The sequence below is a fragment of the Pezoporus wallicus genome, unplaced genomic scaffold (assembly GCF_028554395.1).
Source record: "Pezoporus wallicus isolate ANWC-B61680 ecotype Strahan unplaced genomic scaffold, APGP_CSIRO_Pwel_v1 contig_7339, whole genome shotgun sequence".
In the NCBI taxonomy this organism is placed as follows: Eukaryota; Metazoa; Chordata; class Aves; order Psittaciformes; family Psittacidae; genus Pezoporus; species Pezoporus wallicus.
This window is the reverse complement of record NW_026636333.1, coordinates 1,871,067-1,890,886: the sequence shown is the minus strand read 5'-3', so window position 1 is coordinate 1,890,886 and position 19,820 is coordinate 1,871,067. Positions and strand designations below refer to the sequence as shown.

Below are 19,820 nucleotides of genomic sequence, written 5' to 3'. Positions count from 1 at the left end.
AATCTGACACACTGGATTCTATGGGCCCTGATTAAAAATAACTCACTTGTTATTTTGTTTAGAAGGACAACAAAACAAGCTGAAGAGAGATTTGAAGAGCTGGACTATAAAGGGTGAAGGCTTAGAACAGCTGTTAGCTTTAAAGAAAACAGAGTCCCAGGGCACACAAACTGCATCAACAGATGGTCTGTAACTAGTACAAAGCTATAAATTTCTTCATTAGCATATATCACAAATTACAGCAACGTGTCAATCAAACAGTCTGTCCTTAAACCATGAAACGCAACTGATGAATGCATGCACAATACAAAGAGGTAAAATGTGGTGCATCTGCCTTTGCAGAAAAATACACACGTTCAAAGTCTTAAAGCCACTGCAGTTTTCAGAAGTTCAACACTTTGCCCTCACTGCCATGCCTGACACACGGTTAGGCAGTTCTATTTCTAGTCAGCCGAAATTGACACAACAACCCTAAAAGTCTCCCACAGTTTCCAAAATGATCGATTTTGGAGTATTTCTAACCAAGCATGTACATTTCAAAACGAGTCTCACCAATTCTGTAACAAATATATAATGGGACAAAATTACGGACAAAACTCACTAAATAACTTGTTTCACCCAGTTAATCAATGGTTCCTCGTTTTGCCTGTGTCCTAAGTGTTCAGCATTAAATAACAAAGCATTTACAGTCATCCCTTCTCCTTTCCACTACAGATTCAAGAAACAAGAATGTTCCTTCCAGTTTTCTTTGGCCAATTTTTCTGCTGAAAAAATGCCAGCTTTCCCTTGCAAGCACAGTCCTATCACCAGTAATATTTCATAAGCAAGTGTAGCTGCAAAGCCAAGATAATTGTAGCAGCTTTCTCTCTAATGAGAAATGTCTTTACACTGGAAAGTGAAGTCTTTATACCTAAGTCAGTCATTTTTCAGAGAGGCAGTCCATTAGTAATGAAGACTTAACCCCACGCAAAATAGAACCAAGTCTAATGAACTTTATAGAAGCAGAGAAATATGTAATAAACATTCTGGTTATATTCCAGATTTGAGACACACCACAGTAACTTTGAAAATATGAAAAGCAGAAAAGTACCAAAATAACTTCACCACTTGTAATACTGATGAGGTTTTTACAAAACAGATTCAGGTCCACAGCATCCATGTACCTGCAGCATTTTTATACTGGATAGATAATTTCAGACAGTGGGTGGATATCCTCTTGATATTCAACTGCTATACTAATAAGTCTTCATATATTCAACAGCTAAGCTACCACTAACTACTTAATATAGATGATCAATTAAATTTAGAGTGTGTAGAGCAGATGGCAAAGTTCAACAAGAAACTTTAATTGCTAAGTAAACCCCCTCCCACACACCAGCCCATACCTTATCCATGTCCAATGTTGTTTCTATCATCTCCAGAAACTTTGAGAAGTCAGAGTAGATATCATTAAGAGGTGTTATAAACACTGCCGACAACAACATCTGGTGAGCTCCTGTTAAGAACAAACACAAAAAAATCATCACTCACAAAACCCCCTAACTTTACCAGAATTCACTTATCCAAGATGAGCAGCACAACTACATAGCTGGTTATTTTTTAAGAGTGGCTATGATTATTTCACTGACACGCACATATCTTTTCCCAGGACTGGCATCATTTATATTCTGATTAAGCTTTTACCTATTCTGTCATCTTTGTTCACATCTGGTGGCATTAATTCCCTTCTACTATGAGTAAAACTAAAGACAAACAATAGTTTGAAAGCAAACCCGATGTCTGAACATTACCCATCTTGCACGTAAGACAGAGAAATGGCTTTAGCAAAAATCATATTCTACACCAAACAATTTTAAAAATACAAAGTGCAAGTTTCATCATCCACACTCACGAGTTTTTCATTTTTCTTACTTCAAAATTACCAAAAATTGGAACCATTTGGTAGGTTAAAATACGGACATAAACAGAAATTGAGGTGTGCGGGTTTTGGTTTTGCTTTCCCTAAAAAAGCCAAACATCTGCTCTAACCAGATCTTTACAGTCACTGATCTTTCCACTAAACAGGAAATCATCAACATTAACGTAGTCTTTTCCAATGTATTTTGTTAGCACAGATACCCTGTAGCACCAAGTATAACCGCAAACTGCATCTTCCCTTTGATGTAGCATGCATTTTCCATAACGCAGCACACACAGATAATGCTGATTTTATCAAGAAAGTCTTCAGGCCTAAAAATAAGCACCTATCCAGCAGCCTGGTGTGAAAACACTGCCGGTAAACAAATGTTTACACCTTTGCAGCCACTTCAAGTTATGATTTAATCACAGAAAAGTTAGCATTACTGACTCCACGACTTCCACAAAACGCCTCAAAAAGTACCCAATACTACAAGCTTCTAGTCACTGGATTAGGTACAGAATTATGGTATTTGCTTCTGATGTTTACAGGCAAGGCTTTGCACATTAACGGAGAAACACAGGACTAATCTCTGGCTATTCCAGAGCCTCCCAATTTCTTATCAGACGAAGGAAAAGGTCCTACTCTTCCCTAAGAAGAATGTCTGTACAAACTCGTAAGTCACACAATGAGGACACGATTACCCAACGGAATCTCTGTTCTCTCTCAGCACTGTAACTCAAGTAAAAAGTAAAAGGTTGCTTTGTTTCTTTGTCCTCCTGTGCCTTTTTGCTTCCTCACTCCCCCAGGCTTTTAAAGTTCTTAACAGGTTAGTGTCTATTAATGGAGGTAAAAATTGTATATTGTTGAGAGATTACTGAACTTGTAAAAACTGGAGTCTTCTGCTGACTAAAAGTCTTCAAACTAAGAGATATCTGCAATAAAGATCTTGCTTTTTATTTCAAATCACTTGCTTGGTCTGCTTTTTTTTTTTAACCCCTCCTATAGCGAGACCCACCTAAACCAACCTAGAAAATAAAAGCAGGCAGTAAAGCAGAGCCTGAAGAACAAAAAAAGGTTTCAAGTCCGTTCTTCAGAGCATGTTTCCAGTACACCAGCTGAGAGAATGCCTGGCAATTAAATAATCTTCAGTAATCTTGAATTAATGAAAAATGCATGTGCTTGAACCTGAAGTAGCAATTACTCCTTCCAATAAAAGAAACTGTAAGTAGGAGAGTTTCATCCCATTTCATTATTGAACGAGTACATCTCCAAACACCATAGGAAGATGTCACATTCAAAAATTAGAAAACATTAATTTATTAAGTAAATAAAATACTTAATTTATTAATAAAATACTAACGTATTAATACATGTCTAGAATATGGTTTAAACTAATACATTGCAAAACAGATTTATATTTTCAATCCAACTTCATGTTCAGTATCCAAGGAAGTAAAATAGTGGAGTCAGTGAATACTGAGGATTTGTAGAAGTTGCGTGTGGATGTTTTTCTTAAAAGCATAATACTTCCCATTAAGAGATTAGGAGCAGTAAGTGAAATCACTGAAAAAATTAAACTCTCACTTGGATTGCACCTGCATTTATAAACTCATACAAAAGATGTATGATAAAAACAACATTTTTGCACCTACTCAACATTATTAGCATGAGGTAACCACTGAGAGAACTACGTACAGTCAAAAGCAGGGATACATACTGATCACAAAACCTATCTGATCCCATGTAGTTTTTAAATTAAACCATAAATTACTTAAGTACAGATAAGTATTTATTTATATGAATTAAAGACTTTTCTAGTACTATAGTTTGAAACATCGTATAAAAATTTAAAATGAAGCACTAAACCTCAAAACTTGAAATGTTTATATAGTTAGTTTGGCATCAAACAGAAGCATGACAACTGACACTATTCTATCAAGGAAAAAACAGACAAATCTCGACAACTGAAGGCACTTAAACTAGGAATTTTGATGCTACAAAAGGTCTTAGGAAAAATAATGAGGAAAGAACAAGGAGCAAAATGAAAATTGGGATAAAATATAGTACAGATTTACTAAAGGCAGGCCATACCTACATAGCACAACATCTGTCTGAGGTAAGTGACTGCCTAAAACACAGGGAAATCTGTAGACCTAATCTGGGTTCTTCTAAGGGATTCAGTATGGTGTCACATGGGATGCTAAGCTGCAAGATTCATGATTAATACAATGATCAGAAGGCAGATAAAGAGGACATCAACGACTTGCAAAAGATGAGCTGGAAGGACACCAGCAACACACTTCCTCCAGGGCTTATACCAGCATTTATCTTTTTAAAATGTCTGAATCAATAATATTAATGCACAAAAGGCTGCTTCTTATAAAATTCACTAATATATACAATGTAGAAGGCATCAGCAGATGAAATTGGGAAAAATAAATCAGGAACACAACTGATCAACCTTGAAAACTGGGCTAACAGAAATTAAGTTTCATTTAACAGTGAGATGACACATTGACAAATAAACAAATTTCCACTATAAGCAGGGGAATAAATCAGCAGGAAATGTCAAAGAATGTGAAACAGCCAAGTTCAATCACAACATGGTTACAACACACCAGTGACAAGGAAAGACCTGTACTGGAACATGGAATACAAGGCATTTCCAAAAGCAGTAAGGGGATATTCAAGCCACTGTATACCATATGGTAAAAAAAAAAACACCTGGAATCCATCTTACAATTTCCACATCTTGCATATTAACAGGCTTAAAACAGTGTCCTTCTGAGGTGGAAAGGAAGATGCTTCAGCAGCTTCTTGAAGATATACATCTTTTAAGTACCTAGATTTTACATCCCAGCAGTCTGAGTAATGAAGAACTGCTCCCTCTTTCCAGCAATAGCAAAATGATTTGATGACTCAGAGTCCTTTCCTGTCTTATACAGGTTTCTGAAGACTAAAAAATAAAAACACCATCTTCACTCACTGCCCCTCTCCTCAGCTTTCCTCATCTGTTAAAACAAGTATTTCAACAAAGCAATGCCTCAATACTGAGGGAAAGGCAATCACTGCTGATCACTTCATGGTGTAGTTGCTCTATTTCCTCACAGCCATTCACTAGAAAAAGCTCTGAAACTGGCAGACATTCGGTTGCAAAAAACCTTTCTGCCTTCCCATCTCTTGATGAGTAAGAATATTTGAGTCCAAAATAGGAAAACGAGCACATCCGGCCTGAATCAGCCACGTACACTCAGAATTACCAGACCAGTGTTGTATTTAAACAAGGGCATACAAGTACAAAGAAAAAATAACACATTTCACGATTTCAAATTATCTTAGCTATACAGCTGATGAACGCCCTACTGAAGCCAACTGACTCACGTGTAAAACAGCAAGAATCTCTTGCAGCCTATTAGTTTTTCCATATGGTCATCTTAGCAGTTTGGCTTACACAGCTTGCTCCTCAAAACTTCTAAAAATGGAATTGTTTTCCTACCCCAGTATTATGACAGAGAAACTTCTGTCAATTCAAATGAGAACTAATAGGAAGAGTAAAGATAAAGTGAGCATTTTGCATTAATGCCTCAGTTTAAGACAGAAATCCAAGAGCTCCATGCCAAGGCAAAAGACAAGCAGAGTCTGTTTAGAAAAGCCAAGGGACAGGACTGAGGCAGCTGAAGCATGGCACAGGTCTTCACAAAAACATAAAATAAAATAAAAATTGTATCTGTCAGTTCTTCCCAGCTTTAGATCTTAACTGCTTTTGGAAATAACACAGCCAGCAATCACAAATTAATTCACCTTCAGATCAATACTTTAGAAAATAAGTCTCATTACTTGAAGTCATAAAACTGTAGTACAGAAAAGCAGATAGATACACACACACACACACATATACGTATATACACACAGGAAATAAATTTCTGTAACCATACCATTTCACAGTATTTCTCTTTAAAGCTTTGGCGTTTGCCTTATGCAGAGAGATTTTCAAACTAAATAATGGGCTTCTACAAAAATATGCTTTCTACCAGGCTAGGATTGCTACTGCTGCACTGAATCAACCCCCTTGTTAGGCTGAGCAATCTTATTCTGCATTTTCTCAATAACACCTAGAGAAAAGGAATAGCAACCTTTGTATTTTCTAGACCTGCTTGTTATAGCCTTGTGTTTCCTAGTAATGAAGATCAGAAGAAACCTTGCCGCATTACTCTTCTCAAATACAGAAGCATGACAAGTCAAAAAACAAACCAAACCCAAACCAGTCATTCAAATTATACCAATAATGTTTAAACTGGGGATTTTTTTTTGTTTAATTACAACCAAAAGTGCATAGTGTTTGCAAAAGGAACAGAACCCTATTGTATGAAGGGTATCTTATTTCTATGATCATAATTCACAAACAATTGGTCAAGAATTCTTAGAGAGAAGTCGAGATCAAGGATTACCAGACCGTCATCCACCAGTTTAAGTACTTCAGCTACACACTAATTAGAATGCTTTTTCATGTAAAGATTTGGCTATGTTTAAGTATCTGATTGACATATCAGAATTCCAACTTGTTTCAAATCCAAATGTCTTTAATGTTTATTCCTGCAACAAAAGTACACAGGAAAAAAAGGAATCTTTGGAAATCTACACACTACTTCATTGCATCGTGAGTGTATTATAAAACGCTGAAAACAGACAGGGGTAGCATTACCTTCGTGTTTTTCTAGTGCTTGTACAACATTAGGCAGTTGATTAATAGCCTGGTACATTCGGTAACAGTCCTGTAAGTTTGCTGCTTGTCTCTGAAACTTCTTTGCCAGCCGGTTAAGATCTGGGAAGCGACGCAAGAGCTCTTCTTGAAGGCGCTGGCGTAGTTCTGGATCCACCACAAAAGCTTCAACCAAATTCAACCTGAATAAGAAGTCAGTAACAATGATTAGCATGGAATGGTCTATAATTCTTTTATGTAGCTATGAAAACATTTATCTGGCAGTTCCTTCTATCCTTTCTCCGTGGCTATATCCTGATAAACTTTCCTGATAAAAACCCAAATGAAGCTAGGACAACACATGAGCTGAAAAAGCAAGGACATTTAGCCTCTATCATGCTTCTGTATTTTTTAACAGCTGAGGTATCTAATGAACAGCATTGGAGTGAAACCATTTCAAGCACAAACATCTCTTCTGTAGTATGCTGAAGACCAGAATCTACTTTGAGATTAATCCTTTCCTTGTACCTAAAAACAGTCATCCAGTAGTCTGTGAAAGAACACATATTAAGCAGGAAAACCCCATACTGTAAGAAAAAAACTCCTCTCTTGGCAGAGCTTAGCTGCCTGTGGTCAAGGCCAACATTGACATTTTGCAGCTGTGCAACCCCGGAATACAGAATCGGAATCCTTGAGGATGGAAGGCACCTCTGGACATGGACTACTCCAACCCCTTTGCTCAAAGTAGGGTCAGCCAGGGCCAGCTGCTGGTATCCAGTCTCATTTTGGATATCTCCAAGGATGGCTCCACTATTGGCCCCTGAGGTACACCATTAGTGACAGGCCCCCAGCTGGACTTGATGCTCCTGATCACAACCCTTTGAGCCTGGCAGCTCAGATGGTTTCAGTCCACCTTCTTGAGGACTGGAAGAAAGCAAATGTCTCTCCTGTCTTCAGAAGCCTTCTCCAACCATCACGGCCTTTCTAAGACAATCAAGATTGACCGCACAATGACTTTGGACAGCTTTCTCAGCACTCGTGGGTGTATTCCTTGGGTCCCACAGACTTGCATGTATCCAATTTGTTTAAATGTTTGATAACCTGATCCTCCTCTAATGAGGTAGTGTCATGTTTGCTCAAGACTTTGCCACTGGTTTCAGGTGCTTGGGATTCCTGAAGGCAAATCTTACCATTAAAGACCACTATGAAGAGCTGTGTAAGAAAGAGGTGTGAGAAGCCTTGTCTGGGGCCTCCTCACCTTCACTCAAGAGCTGCATTCAAATTCAGGCACTTGTTCTCAGGTTCTCATGCGAGCTACGCTGTAGCCATTCCTGTGCCTGGCCATGCACCCCACTGATCCAGACCAAGACCTGTTGGCTTGACTTCCTTGCTCCATCTCAGACAATCACTATAGATTTGCCTGGAGACCCAAACTCATGGCCAAAGTATACCCTGTTTGCTTCATACAGGTATTGGGGGACTGCATCCTTATCAGTAAGGGTACTGCCTCTGCCTACCTTGCTGTAATTGTTGATTCCCAGCTTGCCTTCTTAAGCCTGCCCTAGCTGATGCTCCCTGACATTTTGGGTTTAGGGTTTAAACAGTGAAATAAATATTCTTTAAGTGCTGAAAGCAAACATAAATCTCAGTAAGAAGTGACAGAGCATTAAATCATATTTTCCCTACTAGAATGTAAGTGAACTTCCCTACATTTATTGCTTTTTTGCATCAGTTAACATTGCCATCTTTACTTACTTTGCATTTGCAGTTAAATAAAATCAGATATTGTTCAGTCTGGAATGCCAGGGAAGTCTGTTCCTTGGTCACTCTTTAGGAATATGAAGGAAGAACTCTGTCCCCTTCAGATGTGATATATACTGTGCTGATTTCTGGTTAATCACATCAACATGCTATCTATCAATATCTTAGCTTCAGCGAGGAAGTTAATTTCATTTAGAGACATGCAAGCTCTCACCACGTTATTCTACTGTTACACTTACTGGCAGGAAAAAGCATCAGTTTCAGTAACAAGAACATTTGCATTAACAAACTGCATTGGAAATGACTTCTTTTTTTGTCATTTTGAAAGCAGCAATATCTACATTACACCATGCAGTGTTCTGCAGAGCACGCTAGCCACTGGAAACAGTACAGACATTAACATGGTACACTGCCTCAGCTAATTAGTACAGAAAGTCACTCTAGAAACAAAGATTTTATCTAAGGTAACACAACAGAGATAGATCTCTGGTCAAGCAGCAGTACATTTTGGTATATGAAAAATTCGAAGGAATGTCCTGTTGCAGCAAGTGCTCTACCCACAGCACTCCAGGGAACCTCCTGTACTATTCTGAACAGAATCAATGAAAAAGACAAGAGAAGAATCACAGAACAGTCTGGGTTGGAAGGGACGTTAAAGCACATCTAGCTCCAATCCCTTGACTTGGGCAGGGACACCTTCCACTAGACCAGGTTGCTCAAAGCCCCATCCAACCTGGCCTTGAACACTGCCAGGGATGGAGCAACCCACCTCTGTACTTATCCATTCAACTATTGCATTAACAAGTAAGTTTAAAGATTGGACATTACTGACCCATAATGGTGCTTTATTTCCAAGAAGTTTAGGCAACATGGGGAAACTCTAAAGGATAAAGTTTCAGCATGCATACATACAGAGCTTGTGAGAAGTAGACAAGAACATACTTCAGATACCTACTGCAAGAACACAGAACAAGGTTTGTACAAGAAATCTATGTGAAAGCTTTGTAAAATACAGGCAGATTATGTTTATTCTTTCTATACACACTGCTTTATATTTATTAAAATCCAAACTATCCTTGTTCTATCAAATCAACTAGCCTGTTTGGGTTTTCATTAGAAGCTTGGTCCTCAGTAGTGTCACCTACAAGCCAGCTACTACCCTGATTACCTTAGAATATCTCAAGTGCAGTATCTGAACTCTTGAGCTTACCTTTGCCAACTGTTTTTTTCTTTTGCTTGTGCCTTTTACACAAAAGACTCTTCACTTTCATCCCACGACTTCCTCAGCTTGTTCAACAGCCTCTTGGATAAGAACTTGTCAAAGGCCTTTTGAAAGCTCTAATTTATTCTTATTTTCACCCCCTCCTTTGTCCACAACAATGACAAGTTCAAAGACTTCTCAGATCAGCATGATACACTTTTTCTCTGTCACAACCATGCTAATTAGACTAACATCTCATGACCTCCCTAGTACTGTTCTATCTTCCCACCCCCATCTTTGCCAACCATGAATGTTAGTCTGACAGGTTTGTTTCATGCCACATTTCACGTAATTTGCTCTGTAAGAATACATATAAGGTTGCTGAATAGGAAGGGCTACGTTAAGATAATGCAACTGTAAGCCATGCCGAATGCTCACAAGAAATAATGGAATCAAATGATAAGTTGGTTTTTGTATAATGCCTGACTGAGGAAATAATAAAGAGAAAATACAAAACCAAACAAAAAAATCCAAGCAAGCTTAATCAAACAACAGCTGACAACACTGGATAATTTGTTTCTGCCATACAGCCAAAAGTGAAAGGAAAATGAGGTAAAACTTTCCATTACAGATCTAAGGCAGCACAGGCAAGATAACAGAAACACAACTACTGAAACCACACTAGAATGCACATGAACATTGTTCCAAGAAAGATATGGAAATTTGCAAATTAAACCACAAAAACCAGCAAACAAGACTGCAGCTAATGTAAGTGAAAAGCAACGAAGTCCTTTTAACTTGGAAATGACAACTCCCTTTTTTTTCCTGCTATTCAAAATTATGGCCATCTATCCACTTTGGATTCTGTGCAATAACAAGTAACATTAGGCTTAGCGTGCTCTTAGGGAAGAACCAAAGTAACTACCTATTCTGCTGGATATTCTGGAATCCAACAGAAATAACTTCACCTTTTTCCATGGTTTGTTATTGATAAGAGGCATCTCTCGGATCTACTATTAACAGACAAAAGACTAACACTCCACACCAAAAAAGACATCAAAGACCTGTTTTCGATCTAATAAACAGCACACACTTTCCCAAGTCTCATCACAAAGCTTCTGTTCCACCAAGGTTGACACTTCACTTGACATCAGAAAAAAATGCTTCCTTTGCTACATCTATGCAGCATTTTTGCATCACGATTTTAAGGTTACTGCACTCAATACTGCCACAACACAGAGGTTGTCAGGAAGGTTTAGTTATATTTCTAGACTTTCACAGAGCTAGATGTAGAACTTAATGGCAAAACATGAATCAAGCCTGATTTGTATACAGATTTAATAGAAGGGTGAAAAGAATTCTGTCTGTAGAAATAGTAACTAAACTAACAAATTAAAACAAAACACCAGAGATAGAATGAACAGAATATTTTTAATGCCTGAGCAGGATCAGCCAGCACAAAAACCCCTAACAAATCAGTGAGCTGTACAACTTGAGCTGTAAAACACCCAGGTTTTAATCTCTCCTCCACTAACTTCCTGCAAAACCCCAGGCAGTTCTGCACTTCTCCGTGCATGCAGGAAGGAGAATGCTTCTTCCAAGCACCTCTGCTCAAAAAAGGGACTCTGTGGGTTTTTTTATCATATTACGAAACTTGGTTCCATATATAATGAGCAATAGTTAATAATGAGTATAATATATATTTAACTACAGAGTAGTAACTGAAAATCCCAAATTCTGGTAGATTATTTTCTTAGGAGGGAAACTGTATTACCTAAAAATTCCACACAACATAAGGAAACAATGCTAACACTGAAATTAAATTAAGAATGCACTTACAGGAGAAGCTGACTTCAGAAGATCTTAAAGGTTGGAACTCCCATGGCTATACAACAGCCGAGTCTTCTGAAGATCACGTATTTGTATTCTCTGCCTGCTAAAGGTTTTCTATGACTGCAAAGTAAGACCAATTTTGCTGGCCAACAGTTCAACTTGATTAGAGAGAATTTTCAAAAGCAGCATATGAAGGACTGCTTTAAGGTACACCAAGACTTTTCATCTCGCCACAAAAGTTTCAGAATATACACCATTATATTATTTCATATTTCCTTTATGCAAGGGAAAGTGGAAAACACATCATGTACCATTATTTTAGTTTCCCTTGGGTTTCTTTCAACTTTGAGTCTCTTCTTAATCCAGCATAGCAGAGGTAACCCCCTCCTGGACATGCTTAACCCAGATGTAAAACTGGTAAATCCTTCTTTTCTAATCCCATAGAAATTACCAGAATAATGCAACAGACTGCAGCCTCAGGTACTGCCTTTTCTACAGAAGTGCAAGGCAAAGCCAAGTCACCATCTTACTTGTTCTAACTGTTTCTCTTCTACACAAAGCACTTGGGATTTTAACACCCTGGAGAAAGGCAGCACCAGAGCAAGTTGCTGTAACTGACTAATACCAGCATTTGTGGTTTCCAGCCAGAAATAAGCAAGGCACTGTGCTAAACTCCCTGGTAACCCAATCGTTCCCTAGGCGAACATCTGTCCCACAAAACCCAGCTGAAGTCTAGTTACCACCACCTCGGGTAAACAGTAAGTATCACCTTAAAATTGCAAAGCTCTTTTCATGAGAAAGAACCCCAGTATGCTTTACAGCCTTTGAAGTATTAAACCAGACATCTGAGATGGACACACAGGAGCCTGGACCAGATATCTGAGGCTGATACTAATAATTACTTCACGCAAGCCCACATCTTGGCAGCATAAAGAACACACAAACCATCCCTCCGTCATTTTGCTCAATACAATCAGAGTTGTTACATGCATTTATACAGATAACGTTCAAATTTACCAGATAAGCACAAAGAAATAACAATGCAAAACATCTAGCCAACCCACACATGCTTTTGGAAGTGCTCAATTATGCACAAAAGACTTTGTTATGAAACTGGAGCAATTACTGTAAACAGTTTGAAATAAAAATAACAAAGCCTGTGGATAATGGGGAATGGCTTTAACCTGACAGAGGGCAGATCGAGATGAGACATTAGGAAGAAATTCTTCCCTGTGAGGGTGCTGAGGCCCTGGAACAGGGTGCCCAGAGAAGCTGTGGCTGCCCCATCCCTGGCAGTGTTCAAGGCCAGGTTGGAGCAACCTGGTCTAGTGGAAGGTGTCCCTGCCCATGGCAGGGGTTAGGAACTGGATGAGCTTTAAGGTCGCTTCCAACCCAAACCAGTGTGGGATTTTATGAATAAGGAACCATCAGCTTCAGAGAGATTAATACCATCAAAAGTCATTTTTTTCCACTCATAGAAGCTTAGTACCATTGAACTTCCCAGTCCCCCACTCAACTTATACACTCAGCTAACACAGGACACTGGGCAGACAGAAGTTGCTGATTTCTGGCAGCAAGCCTCCAGCTTGCAGGGGTTTCACCACAGCACCAGTTCTTCCCGTAATCTGAAGACACAAAATCTGAATCCAGGTTTCTGTTTCATCAACAACTCTGAACACTGCTCTTTGGATAAGTTGCATACATCTATACCTGAGCACATCTCACATATGAGAGTTATTCCAGTCAAGGGGTCAAAATCTGTCTGTTATTTAATGAAATTGGTACAATTTGACCATAAAATATCATTAGGGTCAAAATCTTATGTCTGAGCGTCACAAGTTGTCCATCAGAATAAGCTCTCTTTCAGCTCTCCCAAATCCACACGCATGCACAAGGGCCTGTAGTTCAGAAGCAGACAACCCAGGCAACTCCAACAGGCCTGTGCAAGAGGCTTGCACCCAGGCAAGAAAGGCTTCTTCCCACTCTGCCAAAAACAGGAGCCTGCACCTTCATATGTACCTCCCTCCATGATAAACAGCTCAAGTTGTTCTGTTTCCTGCCTGCTCTTGCCCAAACCATGCAACCCGCTCTTATTCCTTCTTAGCATCCTAACAAAGAGTTGGTTGTGTTTCCTCAGTTAAGAAGAAGTTATAAAACTTCTGTAATATGAATTGACCTCACAGCTAAACTACAAGATACAGACTGCCTAAATAATAAAACTTTCAAGACCACAATGAAGGGGTACAGCAGTGTATATACATCCTCAGTTTAGCATTTAAAATGCATTGCTGTTTTATATGGGGGATGTGAAATTACAGGCTTCTAGCAATTAAAAGATACTGTATAATAGAGCAGATTAACAGAATCAGCAAACCAGGAACAAACAGCCCCATGATGATGCATCTTATAGTTTACCTGTAATGTCTGCATTCTTACAAAGGCAATGTTGTCATCCCAGTAAGATTACAGCAATCACCGTACTCCAATAGTCAAGTCAGAAGTGAATTAAAATCAAGGGATCTCCAGGCAAGTATCTGATGCCCTCAGGATGTATTTAGTACTAGAAATTGGCCCTCATTCCACTATTACAGGGCAGGTCTTTGGGTTAAATTTGCTACTATTGCCTTTTAATCTCAAATGAATAACTTTAAGCAACCATAAACATGCTGACTATTTTTTCTGCAGCTCTGTTGAAGTAGTCCCATGTAATACAGAGTCCAAGGTTTGAAGCACAGCTTTAGAGCCTAGGAGAGCCACAGAAATCACACGGCACACACTTCCAGAGTATTAGGTACACAAAGTGTGCTACTAAGCAGCTGGACAAAAATGCTTCACATTAGGCTTCCTGCTGTTTAATCTGAAAGATTAAGCAACGTAAGAGAAAGCCATATCCCAGCATCAGTCCCATGACTTTTCTGATTTTCCTAATTAGACTCCAAACCATCCTACCATGAAAACAGTACTGGATATTTGTAACCTCAGAATGGTCCACTTACAGATAATTTTTTGAATTAAATAAATGCATTCTTCCAAACAGTCAGAGTTTGCTCCTCTACATCAGTTGCATATATATATATATAAAGCATAAAATTAACAGGTATCGGGGAAGCAAGAATCTTTCCCACCCTATATGCATTCCTTCAGGTATCATTTGAGTATTATGTTAAAATCTAAAGACAGTAAATTAAAGCCCCAAGACAGGGGCTAGAAGGGGTACCAGGCACAACACTATTTTCTGTAACAACCAAGCAAAGCTTTGGAAGCAATACGTATTGACTGTGAGGCTGCAAGCTAATGAGCTCAGAATAAAAAGCCAGAACAGAACTATTGGAAAAAGCATCATTAACTCCAATATAATGGGGTTCCCTCCCTCCCCCAGAGATACTTAAATGCAGTCTTATGCATTCTGAAATAGGTCACCAATAATTCATTGGTTTTGCACAAGTGTTTAAATGTTTTCCAACCCCAGCTGATTAGGCAAAGTGAAGAAAACAATCCTTCAGCAGTAAAATAAGATCTTGGGTCTTATCCTTGCCAGTAAGGTACTACTTGATGCAATTAAGATCTCACTCCTGAAGCACACTGCTGCAGCAGCAATATTTTTAGACCTTGAGGGAAGGGAGTGCTTGGCATCATTCAGAAGCACAAGCAAATACAGCAGCCGCACACAAGCAGAGCTCTGCTTTGCCTCCTCTAGCCAGAAAGCATGTCAAAGCAAAGAACTGCAGGGCTCCAAGGTATGCACACAAATTCTCTACAACGAAAAGTAAGAGAAGCAGAAAGGAAACATTATTCTTCATTTGCAAGGCAAGGCTGGCAGCATCTCTGATACTACTGTGACCATCTGCCTCTCACCGTCTCCCGCTGACGGCTTGCTTTGCAGCTGGGACTACTGCATGCTCCCATGGCAGACCAGCTCTGCTCTACAAGGCTTGGGTCCTGAAAACATTAACACATTTTAAAACAAAAACTACTACTCCTGTTTATATTCTAAAGGAATTTCTGTACACCTGCGCATCCCACCTACACCTACATGATCACTCCAGTCACAGTTCAAACCAAAATCAATATACCTTTCCACAGCCTGGATATATTACTTACAGTACCAGTCAGCTATCCAAGTAATAGAGAAGTAAAATAAACTTTCATTTATGCTTCTCACAAATTACGTTTCCCAAATAAGAGTAAAGTTTATTTTTCAATTGTTACTGAGAACTGCCATTCAGACTAGAACTTTATGTAACAGCACTATTTAGATTCAATTCACCAGTCCTCCTCAATCTCGGTTAAGAAATAACAGAGTTATCATCCTAAAGAAATTAAACAGCTCCACAGAAGAAGAGCTTGGATAAAAAGGGAAAATTTCCACCTTGCAGCAACGTGCTGCTTCACAGAATGATAAACACTGTTCCAAACTTTTCAATGCATATGTTTATAGAAGAAAAAAAAACAAAACAAAAAACCACACTGCAGATCCATCACCCAACTTGAATTTTGAACATAAGATGTTTTACACAGCAAATCCTTTCCCATCTCAAGACCCCAGCACAATCTTGCTGGACTGAAGGGCCTCTTACCCTGAAAGAACTGTACAGACAAAAGTGATAAGAGGGTATTTCATAAAACAAGATTCTCTAAGTATCTCCTGCTTTGTCAGAGAAATATTTTCCGTCTTCCCAATGTTACAGAAGACTTCATTTATTAATTTCCATGCATACATTATTTTTCATAACATTTCCACTGTCTTCTCTAGGAGCTGAAAATAATTCAAGCAGCATCTTCATAGTGAATTTGCCAGGAAAACAGCAGGTTTATTGGTAGTGAACAGCTCCATTAAACAGATTCAGACACTTTTCCAACTTGAGGCTAAGCACATATCCAATTTACCAAACTTGTTACAGGAGGATAATCCAACTTACAACACAAATTAATCAGCGTGAACTCTAAAAGAGTCAAGATACCAAGAGAAGGCAAACACTGCCAAGTGAGATTATTAAATCTGAAAAACAGGCTTTTAGTATTGCTTGATCTGCATTTAAGATGATGTTAATCTTCTCATGTTTATGATGATAGCAGGTCACGGACCACTGCAGAGGTGCAGAACGATTCATTTTAGATGACAACTTTCATCACTTCATGTACTAGCTTTCGTGAGGTGAAGAAGCCAAACCAAATTATTCTGTAGCTATGAGATTAAAAAAAAAGGAGCAGAAGGAGCTGAAGGCCAGAGAGGGGAACTGGAATTGCCCCTTTTGACCACTGCCTACTTTTACTGGATTAGATGCTACATATAAATAATCAGATGATTATTTTAGCATGCTAAATTTTCCATCTAGAGATGAACCAAGCAGCTACATGAACCCTAGTGCCAGCGCCAATAACAAGGGAACTGGTAACAATACATGGTCAGGGAAGCATGACTACCCCTTCTGATTTAAAGTGGTTACAGAGAGTGTCAGCAAACTATGAAACAACTCACGACCACAGGCTGCTGCATGATCCGTAAAGAGTCAAAACTAAATGAAAAACCTTCACACAATTCTGACCACTTGAAGACAAAGAAATCCTACACACAGAACACCAAGTGTGAGCAAGTGTCAGGGACATGAAGGGAAAAATACCCTTATTTGAAGGAAGACAAGAACAACCAGTTCCACAATACTTTTTGTGAACATCACCATTCCATCAACACAGTATTTAGGCTTCCGGAAAACCAATGCCCACCTTCAAGTTACTGACAAACCTTCATTTCTGATAGGATAATGAAGAACAGTGAAGACAGCAGAGCAAAAACTCATCAAGCACTATCCAGCCATGGACAAATCTGTAAACTCCATATAGTGAAACTGCCCCACCCAAAACCTTCCAGGATGGAAAGCAACTGATGTTGCTTCTCTGCATAATGCTGGGCACCAGAAAGGTGTGGTGCCAGTCTTCAATTAAATACAGCATTTTGGGATCCAGTGATACAACAGTATTACTGCATGGTCTCCAACGACTAGAGGCAGTCGAGTTTTCCATTATTATTTTTGTGTGGTTTATTCCTTACAAGTTTCCACACATTATTAAAATTAAGAGTTTATTACATGAGCCCATAAACACTAACGATCTTTTAAATTGCTAACCTGTGCATTTCCTTAAACTTCTGCAGACTAAGAGCATACTGAATGAGTTTCTTTGCCATAAAAGAACCCTCAAAACTGTATGTAAACAAAACATTAAAGACTTTACAACCCTTACACATGATAAATGAAATGAAATTACAAGTCGAGACAAAATTATCTTGCCAACAACTTCCACTGCAGTTCCCTAACATGCCACCTTTCTAATGTGTGTGGATATAAATTAAACAAAGCAGAAACACTAGTATGTTCACTGCTCTTTCATGGAGAATGCACCTACCACATGCCTGTATACAATGTTCAAAGTAGCGACCACCAAGAATACAAACGTTTTCATATGGTCATACTCTAACTGGAAACTTCATGAACTTACAGCTGCATTTAAAAAGAAAAAAATCCTGAATAATTAAACACAGATTCTAAGTAAAATTTAACAACTGCAGCAATTGCCATCCACCTCCTTTTGGCAGGCTGAGAGCAAAAGAACAGTATGGCAACTACAGATTCGCATTTCCCTAAATAAACAGCAATTTCATTATTTCTTAAAAAACTGAAAACCAATTTGACATTTGAACTGAATTTTCATTTCCCTTCAGCCTCAAAATTCAGATGCAAAACACTGACTAAAAGCTTAATACTTCTGCTTATTTTGCATAAAGTAAGGACTTGTCAGGATCATAGACTGGTTTGGGTTGGAAGTGACCTTAAAGCTCATCCAGTTCCAAGCCTCTACCATGGGCAAGGACACCTTTCACTAGATCAGGCTGCTCCAAGCCCTGTCCAACCTGGTCTTGAACACTGCCAAGGATGGGGCAGCCACAGCTTCTTTGAGCAACCTGTGCCAGTGCCTCATTACCCTCATAGGGAAGAACTGAAGTGGGCAATCTGGAAGTATCACCTAGAACTACCTGCTCCAGTGCTGCAGCACTGAATGTCACCTATAATTTACTGATTTGAAGCGTTGGTTGCTGATCCTTGACCTAGAAGACAAGTTATTTGGATAATCATGCAAAATACAAACAGCTTTTAGGTACTTCTCTAGCTCCAACATCAACATTGTCTTTCCCACTCCTGAAGGTGTGATGAAAGGAGTTTTTCCTCAGCTCTTATTTACATCCCCTGTTCCCTCTTCAACCAAGAAAACTAAAAGTGAGTCTCTTGCAAAGCAAGAATCTAAGCTTCTTAACAGGTTTCAAACGCCTGGGATTTTGATGGAGTTTGTTTCCTAGTGATGTGGCCTGACATTTACTCGACTAGTAGAGCTTTTGTTCAATGTTTCTAGACAGAACTCACTCTGAACCCTGGTTTTACAAGCAAACCCAAATGAAAACACAGGTGATCTGCTAGTTTTGAAAACAGTAACCATAGGTGAAGGGAGAGAAGAGGGTTAAAGAAGCAACATTGAGAGCTTCAAACTCCAAACATGTTTCTAGGGGACTCACTGATGACAACTTTTCAGAATGACAAAGATGACATTTTTCTAACATTTCTAGAAGCCTACCTGGGAAGCCAACACCATTTCATGTCACTGGGATGACAACTTCTTTCATGCAAAATACATACCGCATCATGATCTCCATGACAATAACAAATCACATCTCTATCTTCCAGCCAGTTCACATTCAACCTGTATTTCAGAAGCTTACTTCACAGGCATTAAGGGCACTCCCAGAATGTTAAACTGCACTTCAGTTAAGCAATTTAGACAAACCTCCAAGTTGGTCGTGTTCTCCCCTCCCTTACTGAGGACACAGGCCACCACCTCCTAATTTAACTGCCTGAAATCAGTCTGTTGCTGTGGAGAAGTACTGACCTGCACTCAGAAAAGCACAGAAAGTCTTCCCAGAGTCACTAACCACAATGACAGAAGCAACAAAGCCTATTTGCAGGGACTGCTGCAGGTTAGGAAAGAACACAAAAGAGCAGTGAAAACCTAATGCAGAACAATTTACATGGGAAGGGAACTCAAGGCCTTTAGTTCCAGCAATTGCTCAAAACAAGGCTAATTTCAGTTGAACACTTAACAAGAACAGAGATCCATCTCCCTGAGCATGCATTCCAGAGCCTCACCATCCTCAGAGCAAAGTTTGTTTATTTTCTTTATATCCAGACGGATATAAAGACCAAAAACCTTTGGTGAAGTTGCTCTTTTTCTCATGCTTTTGCTGTGACCTTGCAAGAAGCACATGGCTTCCCCTCTGATTCCCACCCACTAGGCAGCTGAAACCAATGGTTAGGTCCGCCCCTTAGCCTTCTCCAGGCTACAAACCCAAATCCCTCAAACTCTGCTCACACACCATGTGC

General features: G+C 39.1%; 2 protein-coding genes across 2 annotated transcripts in view; both read right to left on the bottom strand.

Annotated features, from left to right (window-relative positions):
- The window catches only part of EPCAM (epithelial cell adhesion molecule), a 293,898-nt gene that overhangs the window by 252,262 nt on the left and 21,816 nt on the right, over nucleotides 1-19,820 (bottom strand). The window lies entirely within an intron of this gene.
- MSH2 (mutS homolog 2) overlaps nucleotides 1-19,820 on the bottom strand; it is a 50,012-nt gene that overhangs the window by 20,128 nt on the left and 10,064 nt on the right. The window contains exons 7-8 of the mRNA XM_057400070.1: nucleotides 6,603-6,802; nucleotides 1,386-1,495 (exon numbers count right to left, since the gene is read on the bottom strand). Of these exons, the coding sequence (XP_057256053.1) occupies nucleotides 1,386-1,495; nucleotides 6,603-6,802 (310 nt within the window). The remainder of the gene's footprint in view (nucleotides 1-1,385; nucleotides 1,496-6,602; nucleotides 6,803-19,820) is intronic.